Source organism: Onychostoma macrolepis, chromosome 15 (assembly GCF_012432095.1).
Source record: "Onychostoma macrolepis isolate SWU-2019 chromosome 15, ASM1243209v1, whole genome shotgun sequence".
NCBI lineage: Eukaryota > Metazoa > Chordata > Actinopteri > Cypriniformes > Cyprinidae > Onychostoma > Onychostoma macrolepis.
The window spans coordinates 13,725,097-13,744,045 of record NC_081169.1 but is presented as its reverse complement, the minus strand read 5'-3'; the positions used below and the strand labels follow the sequence as shown (position 1 = coordinate 13,744,045).

The window sequence follows — 18,949 nt, the reverse complement described above, 5'->3', positions numbered from 1 at the left end:
GGGTCACATATATATATATATATATATATATATATATATATATATATATATATATATATAAATCTGCTATCTGCTAAACAGTGCTTTGTAAAATTAACTTTAAGACAACCATAAAGAAACACTTTTGCAAGAAGACTAAAACATTATTCTAGCCAATGTGTTTTTTCAAACAATGGTGATCGGCTCCCTCTAGTGGTGACTGCGTTTTAACAGGAGAGGAAATCAAGACTGTTCTCACAATCCTACAAGCCTTTATTAACCTGTTAATGACATTGCATGCAATAAAAGTACAAACTCAAAAAATAAAAACAAACATGTTTCACAAGACAACTGTCTGAATTTGTAATATATTGCATATGCTGGAACATCTGAAATAAAATAAGCATTCGTATAATCCTTTTTCCAAAATGAAACTCCTTCTCAGATTCAAGTTTGCTAAATCAAAGCAAGGCTCTTCATGCAGCTGTAATAACTTTATGAAATGTTTCTTTCACCTGTTCTTTCAAAGCTGTCAATCCTAAAGCCTTGAATCTTGCTTTAATGTAGCACAACTTGGATAAAATGTTTTATCTACACAAATATCCTTTTAAAACCACTGTTGATACACAAGCATCGCTCCCTTTGTAATCCTCTTTCTCACACCAAATGCACTCTGTACATGTTTGCTTTAAAATAAAATGTTGCACATTTAAACATTTGTGCCTTATAATATAAGTTATTATATATTCAAAAACATTTTTTTGGTTGCAATATTTGCATTTCAAATGACAATCGTGTTGTCTGCTATGCCGACAAAGCTTTTTAATTTAAAAAGTCAGATATTAATAATATGGATCCCCAGTTCCCACCTCCACCAGTGCTGTTGTATTGGTCCTACACAAAAAGAGCTCTGGGATCACGGGACAATTAACGCAGCATCCTGAGTTTGCGATAAAACGACACGGCCATGAGGGCAGCAACGGTGCCCACAATGACGAGGACGGCCAGAGCGATGCTCAGTCCTACAGACGCCCCATTACCACTGTCCTTCTGTGCGCTGCTCAAGCCTGTACAGGAATACAAGAGACAGCATGTTATTACCAAATTTTCAGGTTTTCTTCTGTAAACTAATCACATTGATGAGGGAGGCTTACCTTCTTCCTTAGTGGCGAGAGCTGAAAGAAAGAACAATATGCAGTTATTATTTAGCTACATTTATGCGTATTGAAATAACTTTCGATTAGTATTATCTATTATGACAAGGACAGTGAGGTGGAAGAGAGCCATACGGGTTTCAGCTTTAGTCCTAATAGGTCCTGAGGTGATGAGGGTGGTGTCTGAGAGGCCATCTTTAATTGTGGTTGTCTGTATTTCCCGTCTCCTCCTTCTGTTGCATTGCTGATCAGTGAAAATGGATGAGGGTTAAACAATAAATCAGGACACATTTATCTGATCTAGATTTAGTTAAGACCCCAATTCTTGTAGTCTGATAGGCCGGTTTGAAGAACGTGTGGTACCTTGAACTGGGCGCAGGTGCTGGTTTCACAAAGCCTGGTAATGCAGTGGAGGTAGTAGTTGGAAATGGTCTGGTTCTGCTGCTCGACAAAGCGGAAGGCCGGGAAGCTAAAGCGAGCCTTCTGACTGTTTCCATTCTCCAACATGGTGGTCAACTGATCCCGTGAGCACCTTTAAGAAAAGGAGAGAAGGAGTATTTTTAAGTATGACCAATGAATTTCCATGGCTTTGTGGCTTTGTTGAGTTTATAAAATAATTCTAATAAAAAACAAACAAACTAATAACTAATAACCAATAAAAAGACTAAAAAACAATAAAAGAACAATTTCTAATTGATGAAATATTCTTTAAAATATATATATATTTTTTGTTATATTATCGATTTATAATATTTATTGTAAATATAGTATAAAATAAATTAGACGACCAATGAATTTCCATGGCTTTGTTTGTGAGTTTTAAAAATAATCTTGTAGAGTCTCAAAAACAACATTTCGTATTCCGATATATTCTTTTTTTTTATTATATTAGATTAATTATATGAATTATTAATTTAATATAAAATATATATAAGTATATATGTATAATATATATATATATATATATATAAGTATAATATAATAAATAAGTAAAATATAAAATAAATTATATTATAAAAGTTATTTTTAACATGACTTCTCTCAAAATTCCCTAATTGATTACATTTTCTTTAAAATAATTAATTTTGTGTTATATTATTGATTTATAAGATTTATTATAAATATAGTCTAGATAAAATAAATTAGACGAGCAATGAATTTCCATGGCTTTGTTCATGAGTTTTTAGAGACTCAAAAACAACATTTCTTATTCCGATATATTCTTAATTTTTAAAATTATATTAGATTAATTATATTAATTATTAATTATATATATATATATATATATAAGTATAATATAAATGTAAATATTAATTTAATATAAATATGTATGTATAATATAATAAATAAGTAAAAGTTATTTTTAACATGACTTCTCTCAAAATTCCCTAATTGATGACATTTTCTTTAAAATAATTCATTTTTTGTTACATTTTTGATTTATAAGATTTATTATAAATATAGCATATATAAAATAAATTAGACAACCAATTAATTTCCATGGCTTCTCTCAAAATTCCCTGACATTTCAAAACCTCCCTTTTTTAGACTTACGGGACAAAGAGGTTGAAAAAGGTTGAATTTGCAGGTAAGGCTGAGATGGAGGCATAGCATCGATCCAGCAGAACATGATACCTGTAGAGGAGGAGGACAGAATCAGTCAATTTCTACACTAACTAATGAAGGTATACCTCGGAAGAAACATCAGCAAATGTCACTCACTGTGAAGTCAAGTTTGCTGCAATGACTTGCACGTAGACTCTGGTTCTGAGCTCAATACCAATGGCTGGGATAACGAGTGGAGTTGTGTAGTTTACATCCTAGACACACAATTATATATGAATATACACACACAATTATATATGGACACAATATGACATAGCATAGCTAGATTTTTAGAAACTTTTTCCTTTATTTACTTTGAAGAGCTGCATGCTTAAAGTGCTGATGAAGCTACCATTGTTGTCAATCACTGCAATAGAGGAGGATGACCTGAAGAGGGAGGTAAAGGTTAGAGATTACAAGTTATACATAGTTAGAGCCCTTGAAAATAATTATTCACTACTCAGTCAACAAGATGCATACTTCACACTGCTGTTCAAACTACTGTTTTGTTAATTAAAAAAAAAAAAAAAAAAGTCTCTTATGCTCACCAAAGCTGCATTTATCTAATGGGGACATTTTGAAACATTATTGCATATTAAAATGATTGTTTTCTAATTAAATATATTTTAAAACGTAATTTATTATTCCTTTGTTGGCAAAGCTGAATTTTCAGCACCATTACTCTAGTCTTCAGTGATCCTTCAGAAATCATTCAAATACACTGATTTAGTGCTCAAGAAACGTTTATTGTTATTATTACCATCAGAGAAAACAGTTTAAACAGTTTAATATTGTTGTGGAAATCGTGATACATTTTTCCATTCAGGATTCTTTGATGACTAGAACGTTTAAAAGAAAAGCATCTATTTGAAATAGGAATCTTTTAAAACCGTTTTCAACGCATCCTTGTTGTTTAAAAACGGTTAGCCAGAATTGGGCCAGTCCAAAACTGAAAACTGGGAGACTATAGCTGCGACCAGCTTAGGCTGGTTTAAGACTTTTTATTAAGCTATTTCAGCAGAATTCATCTATTAAGAGAGTTAAAAGAGCTTACACATCAACTTGTGTATTGTTGACCAGGTACTCGAGTGGATATGCACAGGAGTAAAAATAACTCAGCTCGGCGTTGTAGGTCACTGTTCCTATTGTGGGGTCAAAAGATCTGACCACCCCGCTGATGTTCACCGTCTGGATGTTAGAGAAGTCCGAGAAGATCCCTTTCCCTGGAGCGCTGGTGGTCTACAAATTAAGACAATGAAATGAATTAGACTTGCAGAGAGAGGTTACAAAATACAGGGAAAATGGGGAACTAATCATCTTTTGTTTTGTTTTTTTGGCGTTTTGAATACTTGTCAACGACGCTGTCAGTGCGTATGAATAACACTGACCCCTGTTGGTAACCTCGCTAGTTTGCTGGCCTATTCAACTCACCAGAGAGCATATTAGAGAATATTTGATCAGTGTGAATATAGTGTAAGATGCAGTAATACTCACGCGGAAGATGCTGCCGCAGGCGTCTAACTGTCTTAGCGGGAAGCTGAAGCGCAAGACCGGAGGACTGACAGTCGCATCCAGCGTTCCGCGACACAACGGATCGTTTGCCATTTGATTCAGAATCAACAGACTCTCATTATATCCGGTGTAAATGACCGGGCAAACCTGGATGGCCAAATTTATAGACTGGGTCCCGCAATACACTGCGATGTCGGTGTACGCTGCAAGGCAAAAGAAAAGCTCCCTGAAGTCTTTCCTATTAAACTGATGAATTATTTTAGTTTTAAAAGCAGTTACAATAATTACTGGAGACAAAACCATGCAGGACAGTAGGCCTACCTGGACGCCTGAAGGAATTCCCACACTCATTAGCACTAAGAGCCAGGTGGCCTTTAACCAGAGCACCTAAAATCAAGAGGCTGAGGAGAACCATGTCAGCTATCTGCTCTTCATCAATGTCCAAAAATGACTGTTGAATGAGTCTCAGCACCCCAGAGAAAATCTCAAAGTTATCCTTGCTGTTAAAGATCCTCTATCTTCTCAAAGTCACTGCTGGATTAACTCTGACAGGCTTCAGTCTGTTATTTATATATGTACGTGTGTAGGAGAAGTTAGTTCTCAGGTACTTCCGCAGGATTGGGCCAAAACAAGGTCATTTGCCATTCAGTATGGTTGCTTGAGTTCTCAAGAACAATTCACTTTTGTGGATAAGGTACCATTACCTTGAGGCAAACCTTGAAACTTTACACATCACCTTTAAAGGTAGATCATAAACAATGACCACTGTCTTTGTCATCTTGTACATCCTGAAAGATATTAACGTGTAATTTAATAAACTAAGTACAAACTCTATTGAAGAAGTACACAATATATGGGAGGTCCCATCTTCTCTTTGAACCTAAAAGTCTATCGGTCTGACCTTCCATGCCTTTTAGAAAGTTTGTTAGCTTTAAATCTTGATGGTCACTGCATGAAATCACACGGTTTGTACACACCTATTTGATGGTTGTGATAATGATTGTCAAAAGGTTATGCTGAAGGGGTTCATTGTGGAACATGAAAGAAGATATTTTGAAAAATGTCTGCAATGGCATCTAAAACAACCACTGACTTTCATTAAATGTTCAAAAACAGAAGAAGAAAGAAAGTTATTCAGGTTTGGAAGGACATGAGGATGAGTAAATGATGGCAAATTATTTTTTGGGTGAACTATCCCTTTGGGAGTAACAACACTTTAATAATTCTGAAGCTTTTCAAATAGTAAGGTTCGAATAGTAAGTTTTGGATTCTTCCTTGCTTCTTATCTCCTGCTAATGATGTGAAATCTGTGAAAATGAGGTACCACTTCACAGAAAATTTACACCAATGGAATTGTAACATGAACCTGTCAGCTGAGCTACCTGGGAAGGACAACACTTTTTCTAATTAGGGTCAAATCAGTGTAGGGTGTTGGCCTTCCTCTATTGACAAGGACACAAAACCATGAAAAATGTTATAGACCTCATTATAATATGATGCTGGCCATGACGTGTTCAGTTAAATATCTTAGCAAAACAATGCGGTGGACTTTTTACACACACATAAGAAACGAAAGGGAGATAAACAATCACTGCATCAGATTTTTCTAGTTTTTGGCTCCGTGCAGTAATCTGGGATTATGTAGAGAAAGGATGCAGATTGTGGAGATCTACAGTGGCACTGTGAGAATTAGATGAGTGGTTTGTGTCTGTGTTGTATTTTCGATGTCATTTCTTGTGGCTGAATAAAGATTGTTAGAGTGTGATTTTAGATATGTTGAAAATTATCTGTGAGCAATAAGTATACTGAGTATACTGAAATGAGACATCGGTTTGAATTCATTTTTATATTAAAACACTTTAAAAATGTCCATTATGTGCAGCTGACAAAATCTGTTTGGGAAAAACAACAGGTTGTACATATTTACAATTTGAATTTAAAAAAGATTATAATGGCACATCAATTTAATAACACCATAAATGTGCATCTAAAAATATTTCATTTATATTTTAAACTATATCATGCAAATTAAAAACCAATTAAAAAAATTGTCTAGGTTAACAGTGACTGCGTCAAGCTGTTTATTACCATTGAAAACAACTGTGATTTGTCCCTCCATTTGTAAAAAATAAACAAAAACTGTATTAAAAATCAATATTAATTGGGCAGTTTTTCTGCGGTATTCGATCTAATCTGTTGCTGCCAACTAGGAAGACCTCTGTCTAATTTTTTTCATCACTTATTCTACTCATTGCACAGATCAACAATAATTCATAAAGCAAATAATCTGCAATCTAAATGTGAACACTCTACATTTAATTTGTGCTCTGCACTTCAAGACATATAGGATCACAGACCCTGATACGGAAAACAAACTGAGGTATTTTAAAAGACACTATTAAATTCATAAGAGAAAACTCGTTTGACAAAGCCAACCAATGGCAATTTTGTGACATGCGAGAGCAGTGACCAAATATTGTTTGACGTATTTCAGTGCACTCTGGATTTGGACGTCATGGTCATCTGAAGCTGGGGTTCCAGACCCCTGTCAGACTAGAAGGGCTGGGCTTCCTGAGCAGCCTGAGGGAGAGGATGAAGAGGCCCAGACTCGTCACTCCCAGCACAACCACACCCGATATCAAGGCACTGGTTACAGCATTCAGATGCTGGGAGGATCCGCTCACTGCAGGGGCACAGAGAGGGGAGAGTGGGGGTGAGTGGGGGTCACCAGAGGTTTGTGGGGGTGAATGGGGTTGAGAGGGATAGCGGTCAAAATCAGACAAGTTCTGTAAATGCGTACCACAGTTTTCATGGATCTCATTTGCAGAACTTGACACTGGTGTTCATTGTTGCACAGTGAAAACAGAGCTTGATGTCTCACAGAAAGGACACGGTGGGGTGGGGGGTCTACTAATGAAAAACATTTAGCAGGCTACTTAAAGAAATATCTTACCAAGTTGTGAGTTGTTGGTTGGAGATTCATCTGCAGAAAACAAGCAAGGTTTTTGTGGTAAATGGTTTCATGGTTTAACACTTTCTACATTGAACTACATCAATTGCATCTCAAGCTTTAAGCAAATTCCACATTTGTACTAATAAAAATCGTACAAAATAAAAGTCAATTTCAAAGGTATAACAAATATATAAAATCTACTTAACATTACAATGCTGGTGTTCCCAGCGTGCACAGGTTTGCCTGGTTTTACTGTTTGCTTTTACACCATGTTGTTATTGATTTTGCTGTCATGTTTAGAAAGATAATCCATTGATTGTTACCATTATCATACTTTGTGTGCCAAATGTTGAGGCCCGTGAGATTGACTGCATCTCTTGTTTTTCAAAACATATATTTTATAAACATATTATATTTTAAGGTGATGTTGTCTCACAGAAATTAAAACGTGTTTGAAATATGACTATTTAAGGTTTTTTTTTTTTTTTTTAAGAAATGTATACTTTTCTGCATTAAACTGATAAAATTGACAGTAAAGACATTTGTAATGCCACAAAAGATTTATTTATTTATTTGTACTTTTGATCAAATAAATGCAGGCTTGGTTAACATAAGACAGTTCTTTCAAAAAAATTACAGACCCCTTCTTACTTTTGAACGATAATTATTGTTTATTTTAATGATGTTTTATTTTGTAAATATGTTAAATACGATAAATGTTATTTTTAGGGTCACCACATCACATTTGTAATGTGAAATGTTTTAATTAGGTTTACTCATTCATTTTATTCAATACAATGTCATAAGATTTAGTAGATTTTACTTTTATACTGTTAATAATTCAGTTTACTTAACAACCAAAACTCTGTGCGACAACTTGTGAAAGAAATTAAATAAATTGAATTAAACAGACTATAAAGCTGAGGATGGCTCTCACCGCTCCTAGTGATTATGGGCCCTGCGGTTATGACGGCATCCCCTGAGGATGAACCTGTTACGACATGTTCCTCCACAGTGTCTCTCCTCCTGCGTTTTCCACAGATCTGCCATGAATGATATTACAGTCAGTGTTCTTGTTCAGTTGCTACACGTAAAATACATTATGAACCATGAAATACTTCAGCATTATGACTGTTTACCGGCATTAGTATTGCGCAGTCATCTACTCGACACAGCTTTGTAATACAGTGCAGAAACACTGTGGATGTCTTCTGGTTCTTATGTTTCACAAAACGGAAAACTTCAAACGCAAAGCGGCCCATTTGACTTTTTCCGTTCTCAAATACAGTTGTCTGTGGATCCTTGTAGCACCTATTTAAACCCCCACAAAAATAAAGCCTCTTTAAACCTGAAATCTGCTGAAATCTACAGATAAACTGATTATCTTCAGTCATACCCAAACACAACTGTGCACACACATACACTCACACACACAAAAGATTTCCTCTAAAAGGCCTTTGTGCATTGTATAGTTGAGCAGGTAATGAGGACTCACCGAGTTAATGTGCACATAATTTCAGAAAATACTAAATTACCCAAAGAAAAGGTTGTAGCGTATCCCATCATTAGGGTTCCCAGAGGGGGTGGCGTAACAGTGATCCATCAGAACGTTCCACCTGTGGGGAAAACACAGTCATTTCTGCTATTAATGGGAATCAAATCTCTAATCTCCAAAAAACAACAACAGGGGCTTAGTTAACAAGGCCTCAAAAAAGTATTTACCCACAACTAGTAATGAGCTTATACTATTAATGAATTTAAAATGAGTTTAGAATAAATAAAAAAAAATTTTTCTCTGTACAATATACCTCTTGTCCAGATTTGTAGCCCTAACTGCAGCAAACACACGAGTTTTCAAGGACAGGCCGGACATTGGTATAGAGATCAGCTGACTGAAGGTTGAGTCCTGTAAAATATGAAACAAAGAAAATTTGATATTGTATGGTGGGCTAAGTCATTCTTCATTGCAACATGCCATTTTTACATTTTAATTTAACTTTGAGAACTACATACACATTTTTGTACACATCCACAATATGAAACTGATAATAACAGATCGTAAAAATAAATTATTTACAATCCAAATAAGTCAAATTTAATTTGTAATTCTAAGTTAATTCATTTCTCAAACAAATATCTAATAATAATAATAATGAATTTAAATGTAATTAAATTGTAAGTATACAACCATTAACATTTAAACATGATAAACAATATTCATAAAATATACATTTTTATGTATAGTTAGTTGCAAATTTTTAACACTTTATTTTAAGGTGTCCTTGTTACACATTACATGCACTTACTATTATAATAACAAGAAAGTATGCATACATACATGCAAGTAACCCTAAGGAAAACCCTAATCCTAAACCTAACCATATAGTAAGTACACTGTAAAAAGTGATAAGTTGACTTAACTTAAAAAAATTGAGGAAACCCGTTACGTTAAAATTATTACGTAAATAATAATAAAAATAAATAAATAAAAAAAGTTAAGTGAACTTGACAATTCACTTAACTTATTTTTTAAATGATCATTTACTTAAAAAAATTGAGGAAACCCTTTGCCTTAAAATATTTAAGTTAAGAAGTTAAGTCAACTTATCACTTTTTACAGTGCACATATAGTTCATTAATATTACTCAGTACTTAAATATATAATTACACGGTAACAATGACACCTAAAAATAAAGTGTAACCTAATTTACTAACTTTGTAAATTACATGTAACAAAAACTTGGTGCAGAAAATGTATGAAACATTTTGTATTGCTGCACATCCATACTTTAAAATGCATTTTTATTTTATGAACTACAGAGATCACTCACATTGTAAAGCACTAGACTGAGAGTGCTCAGGAAAGTGCCGTTGTTGTCTTTCACTGATATTGCAGCAGATGAGCTGGTAAAGAAGAATGAGATTAAAACAAGATATTATGGCTGTATATTCACAGCAGAACATATGAGCAAAGGATTGATTATTCTGATAAATGCAGAGTTGTAGTTGTAGAAGTAGGTTGTTACGTCAGAAAACAGACTCACGCTGCCAGCTGGCTGTTGTTGAGCAGGTACTCCAGAGGATAACTACAGCTGAATTTATACACCAGACCTGGCAGGTAGCTGATAACAGTTGGAGGATCTGGGGTGTCAATGTAGCCTGATATATTACCCATCTGTACCATGGAGATGTTCCCATAGGCATTAAAGCCTTGAGATGTAGAAACCTGATTAGAGAAATAGAAAAGTTTTTAAAACTCATATAACCAAATTTGTTATTTAGGATTACATATCAGTTACGTTACGTAATGGAATAATAGTTCACCCAAAAATGAAAATTTACTCAGGCCATTCAAGGTGTGGAAGAGTTTGTTTGCTCATTGCAACAGATTTAGGGAAATGTAGAATTACATCACTTGCTCATTAAATGGATCCTCTGCAGTGAATGGGTGCCGTCAGAATGAGAGTCCAAACATCTGATAAAAACATCACAATAATCCACAAATGCATGTCTGTAGATTTCGACGTGAGAGGACAAAAGCGAATAGACTTTTTCACTAATTATAAATTATGGATTGCTATTTTAGCCATGGAAGCAATGGTTCAAAGTTAAAAATATCATAATTATGGACTTGTTTATCACAAACACACAGCTTTTCACTTCACAAGACATTAATTGATGGATTAGTGTTGTGTGGATTACTTGTGGTAATGTTTTTATCAGATGTTTGGACTCTCATTCTGACGGCACCCATTCACTGCAGAGGATCTATTGATGAGCAAGTGATGTAATGCTAAATTTCTCCACATCTGTTCCAGTGAAAAAGCAAACTCATCCACAACTTGGATAGCCTGGGAGTACAGCAAACTGTAATTTTGGGGTGAACTATTCCTTTAACACAAACAGTGCAAAACGTGAAGCTGGTGCAAGTTCACATAGACAGTTCAATAGTACTGAATGTAAAACTATACCATAGTACTTGTGTGTAAGTGAATGCATCTCTCACCTCCAGCATGTTACCGCAGGCCTCCAGTGTGCTCAGGCTGATACTGAAGAGCACAGCTGTGGGGAAAGTATTGTTGTTTATGAAGCCTCGGCATTGGGAGTCTCCATGACGACTGTTCAGTGCCAAGTCAGCATCAGTGTATCCAGAGTACAGCACAGGACAGAGGTTAATCTTTAGTGTGATTGTCTGAACGCCACAGTATACACTGATATCTCTCTCACCTTGAGGAAAAAAAATTATAGAAGTAAATGAAACCCTCATAATATGTGTTTCAATTGGAGACAACATTCTTTACTAAACATGGGCTTACAATAAAATACAGTCCAAAAGTCAAATAAAGGAAATGCTTCAATTTAGCATTTTTTTATTTTATTTTATTTTTTACACATTTTCCATTACAAATGACATTATCAGTGTGACTATGTAAGTGCAAAGCTGAACTGAAATATTATTATGAATTTCAGAATGTTTTAGTATTTGGTTCGTCCCCCTTTTTCTTTAATGATAGGAGAACTTGAGCTCCATAAACTCCACAAGCAAGAATATTTGCTCTTTTGGAGCTGGAAATACTACTTGCTCATTTACTTTGAAACTTTTACTTGTTATAAATTTTTCAATATTCAATATTCTAAAATTTCTTAATAATATTTTCATTATCTTATATAGTTACATTTTTTTTACAGAAAAATAAGCATTTTAAAAATAATAAATTATTAATTATTAAAAATTGATTTATTCTGTTCAAAAGACTGGGGATGGTAGAATTTTTTATGTTTTTGAAAGAAGTCTCTTATGCTCATGAAGGCTGATTGTAATCAAAAATACATTAAACTTAATAATAATAATAATTACAACAACAACAACAACAATAATAAAAGTCAGTAATATTGTGAAATATCATTGCAATTTTAAATAGATTTGTATTTTTATTTTAATATATTTTAAAATTGAATTTGTTCAGCATCATAACACCAGTCTTCAGTGTCACATGATCTTTCAGAAATCTTTCAAATATGCAGATTTTCTTGTAAATATTTTTATGAATTAAAAATTATTTAATTATTTGTAAAAATGTCAAATTTAAGCATATACATTTTTCTTTTTGAAAAGAAGCATTTATTTGAAATAGAATTTGTTTTAACATTATAAGTGTATTTACTATCATTTTTGATCGATTTAATGTGTCTTTGCTGAATGGAGTATTAATTTATTTCAAAACAAACAAACAAACCCAAATCTAACTGACTTTTGAACTGTAATGTATTATTGTTTATTAGGCCTTTCTTACCAGGGAATCTGCTGTGGTAGTTTGGATCACAGTTGAATCCGTTGAACTGTGTAAAAGCTAAATGAATCCCACAGAAAAGCACAAGAGGAACACATATCCACTCCATTTCAACACCTGGAAAGCAAGGAGAACACACATTTTTGCCATTTAAAAAAAAATCAAATTTCAAAAAATGTATAACAGTATAACAGTATAACATTTTTGACTTAACATGAGTCTGAGTCTCCTACCTCAGTCCCCTGATGCAGGTGAGCTGTGCTCCATGTGTCTCGGCCCTCCACCACTGAGTGAATGGGCAGCCTGGCATCTCCACAGGGCCGCCGCACCACGGGCCTCTACCGCGGACAAAACAATGAGCCATTATCAGACGTCTTAAACAAAAAGAGCTGTCCTGGACAACATGGGAAAATCCATCACAATCTCAATGCGCTGAACAAATCTTTTTTAATGGAGCTAGAAACATGAGCAGCTTTTACGATTTCCCACTCGTCTCCTCATGGCTTGATCTGCCTCTGTCATCGCTCAATAATGTCTGAGCTCAATGTGGGACTGAAGGCAGGAATTATGTTTTCATCAGCAGCTGAAGTGACTAAAGGGCCTATTCTCTCTGTCGGTCCATCGGGGTTGATAGTGAGTGTGCTGCTATTGTTACTGTGGCCTCCCGGTTCCTCGCGCAGCGCTTATCTCAACCAGAAACGCTCAGTGATCCACTCAGTGAAGATCGCAAACTGCCCAGTTTTGACATTAAATAGTAAAGCTAATAGATAATAATTGCCATGTTTAATATGCTGATTTAATCAGTTTATATTTCATAAATAAGAAGTGTTAATATGCAGTAATAACTACTTTTTTAAAGCATGAATCAGTCTAATATGCTGATTTAGTGCTCATGAAACATATTATCAATATTTTTGTGGAAACTATACGTTATTAAATAGAAATCTGTTTTAACATTTATAAAGGTCTTTACTGTTAACTTTTGATTCATTTAATGTGTCTTTGCTGAATGGAGTATTAATTTATTTCAAAACAAACAAACAAACCCAAATCTAACTGACTTTTGAACTGTAATGTATTATTGTTTATTAGGCCTTTCTTACCAGGAATCTGCTGTGGTAGTTTGGATCACAGTTGAATCCGTTGAACTGTGTAAAAGCTAAATGAATCCCACAGAAAAGCACAAGAGGAACACATATCCACTCCATTTCAACACCTGGAAAGCAAGGAGAACACACATTTTTGCCATTTAAAAAAAAATCAAATTTCAAAAAATGTATAACAGTATAACAGTATAACATTTTTGACTTAACATGAGTCTGAGTCTCCTACCTCAGTCCCCTGATGCAGGTGAGCTGTGCTCCATGTGTCTCGGCCCTCCACCACTGAGTGAATGGGCAGCCTGGCATCTCCACAGGGCCGCCCGCACCACGGGCCTCTACCGCGGACAAAACAATGAGCCATTATCAGACGTCTTAAACAAAAAGAGCTGTCCTGGACAACATGGGAAAATCCATCACAATCTCAATGCGCTGAACAAATCTTTTTTAATGGAGCTAGAAACATGAGCAGCTTTTACGATTTCCCACTCGTCTCCTCATGGCTTGATCTGCCTCTGTCATCGCTCAATAATGTCTGAGCTCAATGTGGGACTGAAGGCAGGAATTATGTTTTCATCAGCAGCTGAAGTGACTAAAGGGCCTATTCTCTCTGTCGGTCCATCGGGGTTGATAGTGAGTGTGCTGCTATTGTTACTGTGGCCTCCCGGTTCCTCGCGCAGCGCTTATCTCAACCAGAAACGCTCAGTGATCCACTCAGTGAAGATCGCAAACTGCCCAGTTTTGACATTAAATAGTAAAGCTAATAGATAATAATTGCCATGTTTAATATGCTGATTTAATCAGTTTATATTTCATAAATAAGAAGTGTTAATATGCAGTAATAACTACTTTTTTTTAAAGCATGAATCAGTCTAATATGCTGATTTAGTGCTCATGAAACATATTATCAATATTTTTGTGGAAACTATACGTTATTAAATAGAAATCTGTTTTAACATTTATAAAGGTCTTTACTGTTAACTTTTGATTCATTTAATGCGTCCTTGCTGAATAAAAGCATTCATTTCTTTCAGAAAAACAAACAAACTCTTACAGAACCCAAACTTTTATGCATTATTGCTTACATTACACAGGTTGGTAAAATGTTATATACTACCAGTTAAACGTTTTTGAACAGTATAAGATGTTTTTTAAGAAGTCTTTTCTGTTCGCCAAGCCTGCATTTATTTGATTCAAAGTACAGCAAAATAATACAGTTTTGAAATATTTTTACTATTTAAAATAACTGTTTTCTATTTGAATACATTTTAAAATGTAATTTGTTCCTATGATTTCAGAGCTGAATTTTTAGCATCAGTACTCCAGTCACATGATCCTTCAGAAATCATTCTGATTTGCTGCTCAAAAAAACATTTGAATTTTTTCAGGTTTCTTTGATGAATAGAAAGTTCAGAAGAACAGCATTTATCTGAAATAGAAATCTTTTGTAACATTTACATTTCTTTATCATCACTTTTGATAAATTTAAAGCATCCTTGCTAAATAAAAGTATTAATTTCTATAATTTCTTTGCCCAAAATAAATAAATAAAATAAAAATAATTATACTGACTGCAAGCTTTTGAATGGTATAGTGTATAATGTTACAAAAGCTTTTTATTTCAGATAAATTCTGATCTTTGCATCTTTTTATTCATCAAAGAATCCTGAAAAAAATGTGCTCAACTGTTTTAAATATTGATAATAATAATAATAATAATAAATGTTTATTGAACAGCAAATTTCAAATGATTTCTGAAAGATCATGTGACTGGAGTAATGATGCTGAAATTTTAGCTTTGATCTCAGGAATAAATTACATTTTAAAATATTTTAAAATAAAAATAAGTTATTTTAAATAGTACAAATATTTCACAGTATTACTACCTTTGCAGTATTTTGGATCAAATAAATGCAGGCTTGATGATCAGAAGAGAATTCTTTAGAAAACATAAAAAAACTTTTTACTGGTATACTCTAATTATGAGTCATAAACAACATTGAATTTGTTGGGATGCTAATGGTCACAAAAAGGATCAAATGGTTTCTACCTTTGAAGAATCTTGCTCTTATTACACTGTTAGACATTTCTGTAATTTCCACAGTTATTTACTGTATATCACCCAGTATAATACTGAAAATTCCCTTTACAGTAAATAACTGTAATACCCTTTGCATCACGGTAATTTTCTGTGACGTCAGACCCCACATACAGAGACTTACTGTATTTTTTAAAATTGCTGTATACTACTGTAACGGTCTCTTTGGCGCCATTATACTGAGGTCGTTTTATTTTCCTCATTTCTTACATTTGGACTGACACAATTTGCCCTGCACCGTGTCTACAACGCCGCAGCAGCTTGGGACTGACTACTGATGTGTTACATCGCTTCTAATGATTGGAAAATCCGTTTGTACTTCGTATCAGAAACAGCGCGAGCGCTTGGAGTACATCTGTACCAGTGGCGTGCACAGACCTCCGGAGGGGCAGGGGCAAAATGTGTGTTTGGGGGTTGTATGGGTTTGGTCCCCCTCAGCTAGGGGTGGGCGATATGGCAAAAATATCACAATTTTTTTTTTCTAAATATCACGATTCACAATATTATCACAATTCTTTGTCATGTTGGATTTTCTATTTTGCAAGTTGTTTGAGCAGTACAGCCAGACTAATTTCCCTATTATAAAGACAAAGCCTTTCAAGGTAACAAAATATAAAAAAGTATGGCGGATATTTAGGCCAAAGTGGGTGAAGATAAAAATTGTTGTCATTATTTTATCTTTGTTATTAAAAAATGAGAGCAAAGATACACATTACAAATACACATAATATACAAATAAAATAAACAGTGTTTTATTGTAGTCTACAATAGGTGTATTTAGCAGGAGCATTCAAGAAATTGAATGAACAAATATAAAAATAAAACACTATATAGATTGATTCCTATTAAAGCAACTGTATTAAAGTTTTTCAGTCAAGAGTAGTGAGTGATTTTTCTCTTTGTGTTTGGTGTTTTATTAACATTAAAGGAATAATTCACCCCAAAATTAAAATAGACTAGTGTTTGATTTTTATACCTTCATTTACTCACTCAAAAGTTGTTTTAAACCTGAACGAGTTTCTTCTGCTGAAAATAAATGCTATTTTGAAGAATGTGGAAAACCAAACAGTTGCTGGTCTACAGTGACTTCCATAGTATTTTTTTCACACTGTTAAAGTCAATGTGAACCAGCAACTGTTTGGTTAGCCACATTCTTCAAAATATCTTCTTTTGTGTTCAGCACAAGAAATAAATTAATACAGGTTTGGGACAACATGTGAGTGAGTAAATAATGACAGAATTACAATTTTAATAACTATCCCTTTAATGACAGTCGGTAGCATGTTTAGTACTGTCCCTTTAAGACCTGCACGCATCTAATATACAGGCACGCATGCGTTTCTCTCAGCTGTTTACCTTCATTTTAGACATAACCAACTGAGTCTATACATAAACCTTGTGTGTTTTGACAGTATTAGCACAAAACATAACTTAGTTCAGTAATCAGGCGCTGTTTGACGGGCTTTTTAGAGCACGCGCTTTGGGTGTATGTGCTCAGAAAAGGCGCTCGTCAGAACAGAACACGAGTGAAACGTTTAACCAGTAAGTCTTTGAAGCAGATGCAAATAATGTACTTTTGGTGACTGCGAATAAGTGCAGTGTCCCGTGAGAGTAACTCTACTGCTGAGTTAACACTGATGTGAATGTATGTGGCGTTGTACAGTATATAGAGACAGCGGCGCCAGAACTGCAGCTGATAGAATGCGCGCCGAAGTACGATACTACGATATTTCTTCAAAAAAGCAGATCGTGGAGACATTTTTATAGTCCACGATCAAAAATCGTCATATCGAACAGCTCAACCCTCGGCAGAAATTGCAGACCTTAATCACCGGACCTTAAGGGCACTTTACCGTCGGACCTCAAAGGGCAGGGCTCGAGCCCCTGCCCCCTTGTGCACGCCACTGATCTGTACATCAGAAATATACCGGGGCATCACATTACTGTCCGCATCCACTGAAGATAATATATATAATGGGTTCTATATTGTTTTTTATCGAGTCGCGCCTCGCCGCGCCACTCGCGTCCGAGAAAGACACGGAAGCAGCGGGCAGCGCCGCAGGTTTTTCCCGGGGATGACCCCGCCAGAGTGGAAGAGCTCCGGAAAACATCTACGCTGTGTCGATGCACTTTACGAGCGAAAAAGACCAGCAAGCAAGGTAAAAATATATGTACGTTTGTCTGCGTGTTTGTGTCAGATTTTTGCACACCAGTTTACCTAAGGTTAGTAACATTTACTCGTCAACATGATGGTTACAGAACTTTACCATGGTAAACTGCGCCGTCGTTTCAAACGACTTTTGTCAGCTTATTGAATTAAGTTACCGAATTAAAATAGTTCTTAACGAGCAACGTTTATCTTATATTAACATTAGGTTAACTAATGTGAAATTTAGTTCAGGTGTTAGTAGTTAATGTTGGCCAGTAGCCTGAGAAAATAAAATCCAATGTTAGCTAAGTTAAGTTTCATGGCTAGCTGCCTTTCTAGTTTTAGAATTAGTTTGTTATAGTTTTTAATGGAATTTAAGGTTTACTGCATTTTTTTTTGTATTTATGTTTTAAAGGCAACTGCAATGAAGCATCAAGAAAGACATGGACATGCCAGCCACCCCGAGACTGATAATTCATGGTAAGAGAACAACTATGTTTTTGAGAGATTTGTGTATTCTGTATGAGGTTTGCCTTTTAAAAGTGTGCTATTTCTTCTACTTGTTTTTCAGAGAAGACATTTCTGTCAAAGTGGATGGTGAGCAAAGATGGTGGCTACGTTTTGGAGCAGCACCTGGGTTTTGCAGACCGCTATGTATTCTTTGGCTGTTTGTCTTTTTTCCCTGTTTTGTTTCTGTTGCCTAAAGATTCTTTGTGAGGATAAATCACAACAAAATGCACTGCAAAACATCCTAAGACAGGAGAAATGGTGAAGTTGCACTGTTCCAGAGTTGGAAGACTGTATTTTTATGTGTTATACATGCAATGTTTTAAATAAAGAATTTGATATTTTGTAATTATTGTGTCTGTTTTAATTGAATGCCAGTAGTACCTATGTAGAGTAAAAATAAAATGAATTCTATATAAAAATTATAAAATCTAATGAAATCTATATTAAAATGAATGAATTACAGTAGTATACTGATAAATCAAATACAGTTTGCTACTGTAAATTGTAATTACAGTAAGTTACTGTAAAAACCCTTTGAAATGTCTAACAGTGTAGGCTGTGTTGAAATCAAATATGCTGAACTTTGGACAGGGCTACT

The 18,949-nt window shown here is 34.7% G+C and overlaps 2 protein-coding genes and 1 long non-coding RNA gene across 4 annotated transcripts; 1 reads left to right on the top strand and 2 right to left on the bottom strand.

Moving 5' to 3' along the window:
* Positions 1-248: 248 nt before the first annotated feature.
* Positions 249-4,868, bottom strand: si:ch211-229d2.5 (zona pellucida-like domain-containing protein 1). Of its 2 annotated transcripts, XM_058745010.1 has the most exons (10): positions 4,572-4,868; positions 4,233-4,453; positions 3,793-3,977; positions 3,053-3,125; positions 2,856-2,953; positions 2,688-2,768; positions 1,497-1,665; positions 1,269-1,377; positions 1,134-1,154; positions 249-1,046 (listed from the first exon to the last, which is right to left on the bottom strand). In XM_058745010.1, exons 1-10 carry the CDS (start codon positions 4,663-4,665, stop codon positions 907-909), a joined length of 1,191 nt encoding a protein of 396 aa, XP_058600993.1. In that variant the 5' UTR covers positions 4,666-4,868; the 3' UTR covers positions 249-906. The 2 variants fall into 2 exon arrangements, with proteins under 2 accessions (XP_058600993.1, XP_058600991.1); XM_058745008.1 differs by having other exon boundaries at positions 4,233-4,721.
* A 1,818-nt stretch (positions 4,869-6,686) lies between these two features.
* Positions 6,687-12,603, bottom strand: zpld1b (zona pellucida-like domain containing 1b). The gene is made up of 10 exons (XM_058745114.1): positions 12,498-12,603; positions 11,210-11,430; positions 10,248-10,429; positions 10,035-10,107; positions 9,012-9,109; positions 8,739-8,819; positions 8,343-8,514; positions 8,141-8,246; positions 7,204-7,233; positions 6,687-6,933 (listed from the first exon to the last, which is right to left on the bottom strand). The coding sequence occupies exons 1-10, from the start codon at positions 12,601-12,603 to the stop codon at positions 6,770-6,772; spliced, it is 1,233 nt and encodes a 410-aa protein (XP_058601097.1). The 3' UTR covers positions 6,687-6,769.
* Positions 12,604-17,625: 5,022 nt separating this feature from the next.
* Positions 17,626-18,606, top strand: LOC131520917 (uncharacterized). The gene is made up of 3 exons (XR_009266158.1): positions 17,626-17,851; positions 18,257-18,321; positions 18,413-18,606. It is a non-coding gene; the product is annotated as an uncharacterized LOC131520917 (long non-coding RNA).
* Positions 18,607-18,949: the final 343 nt, after the last annotated feature.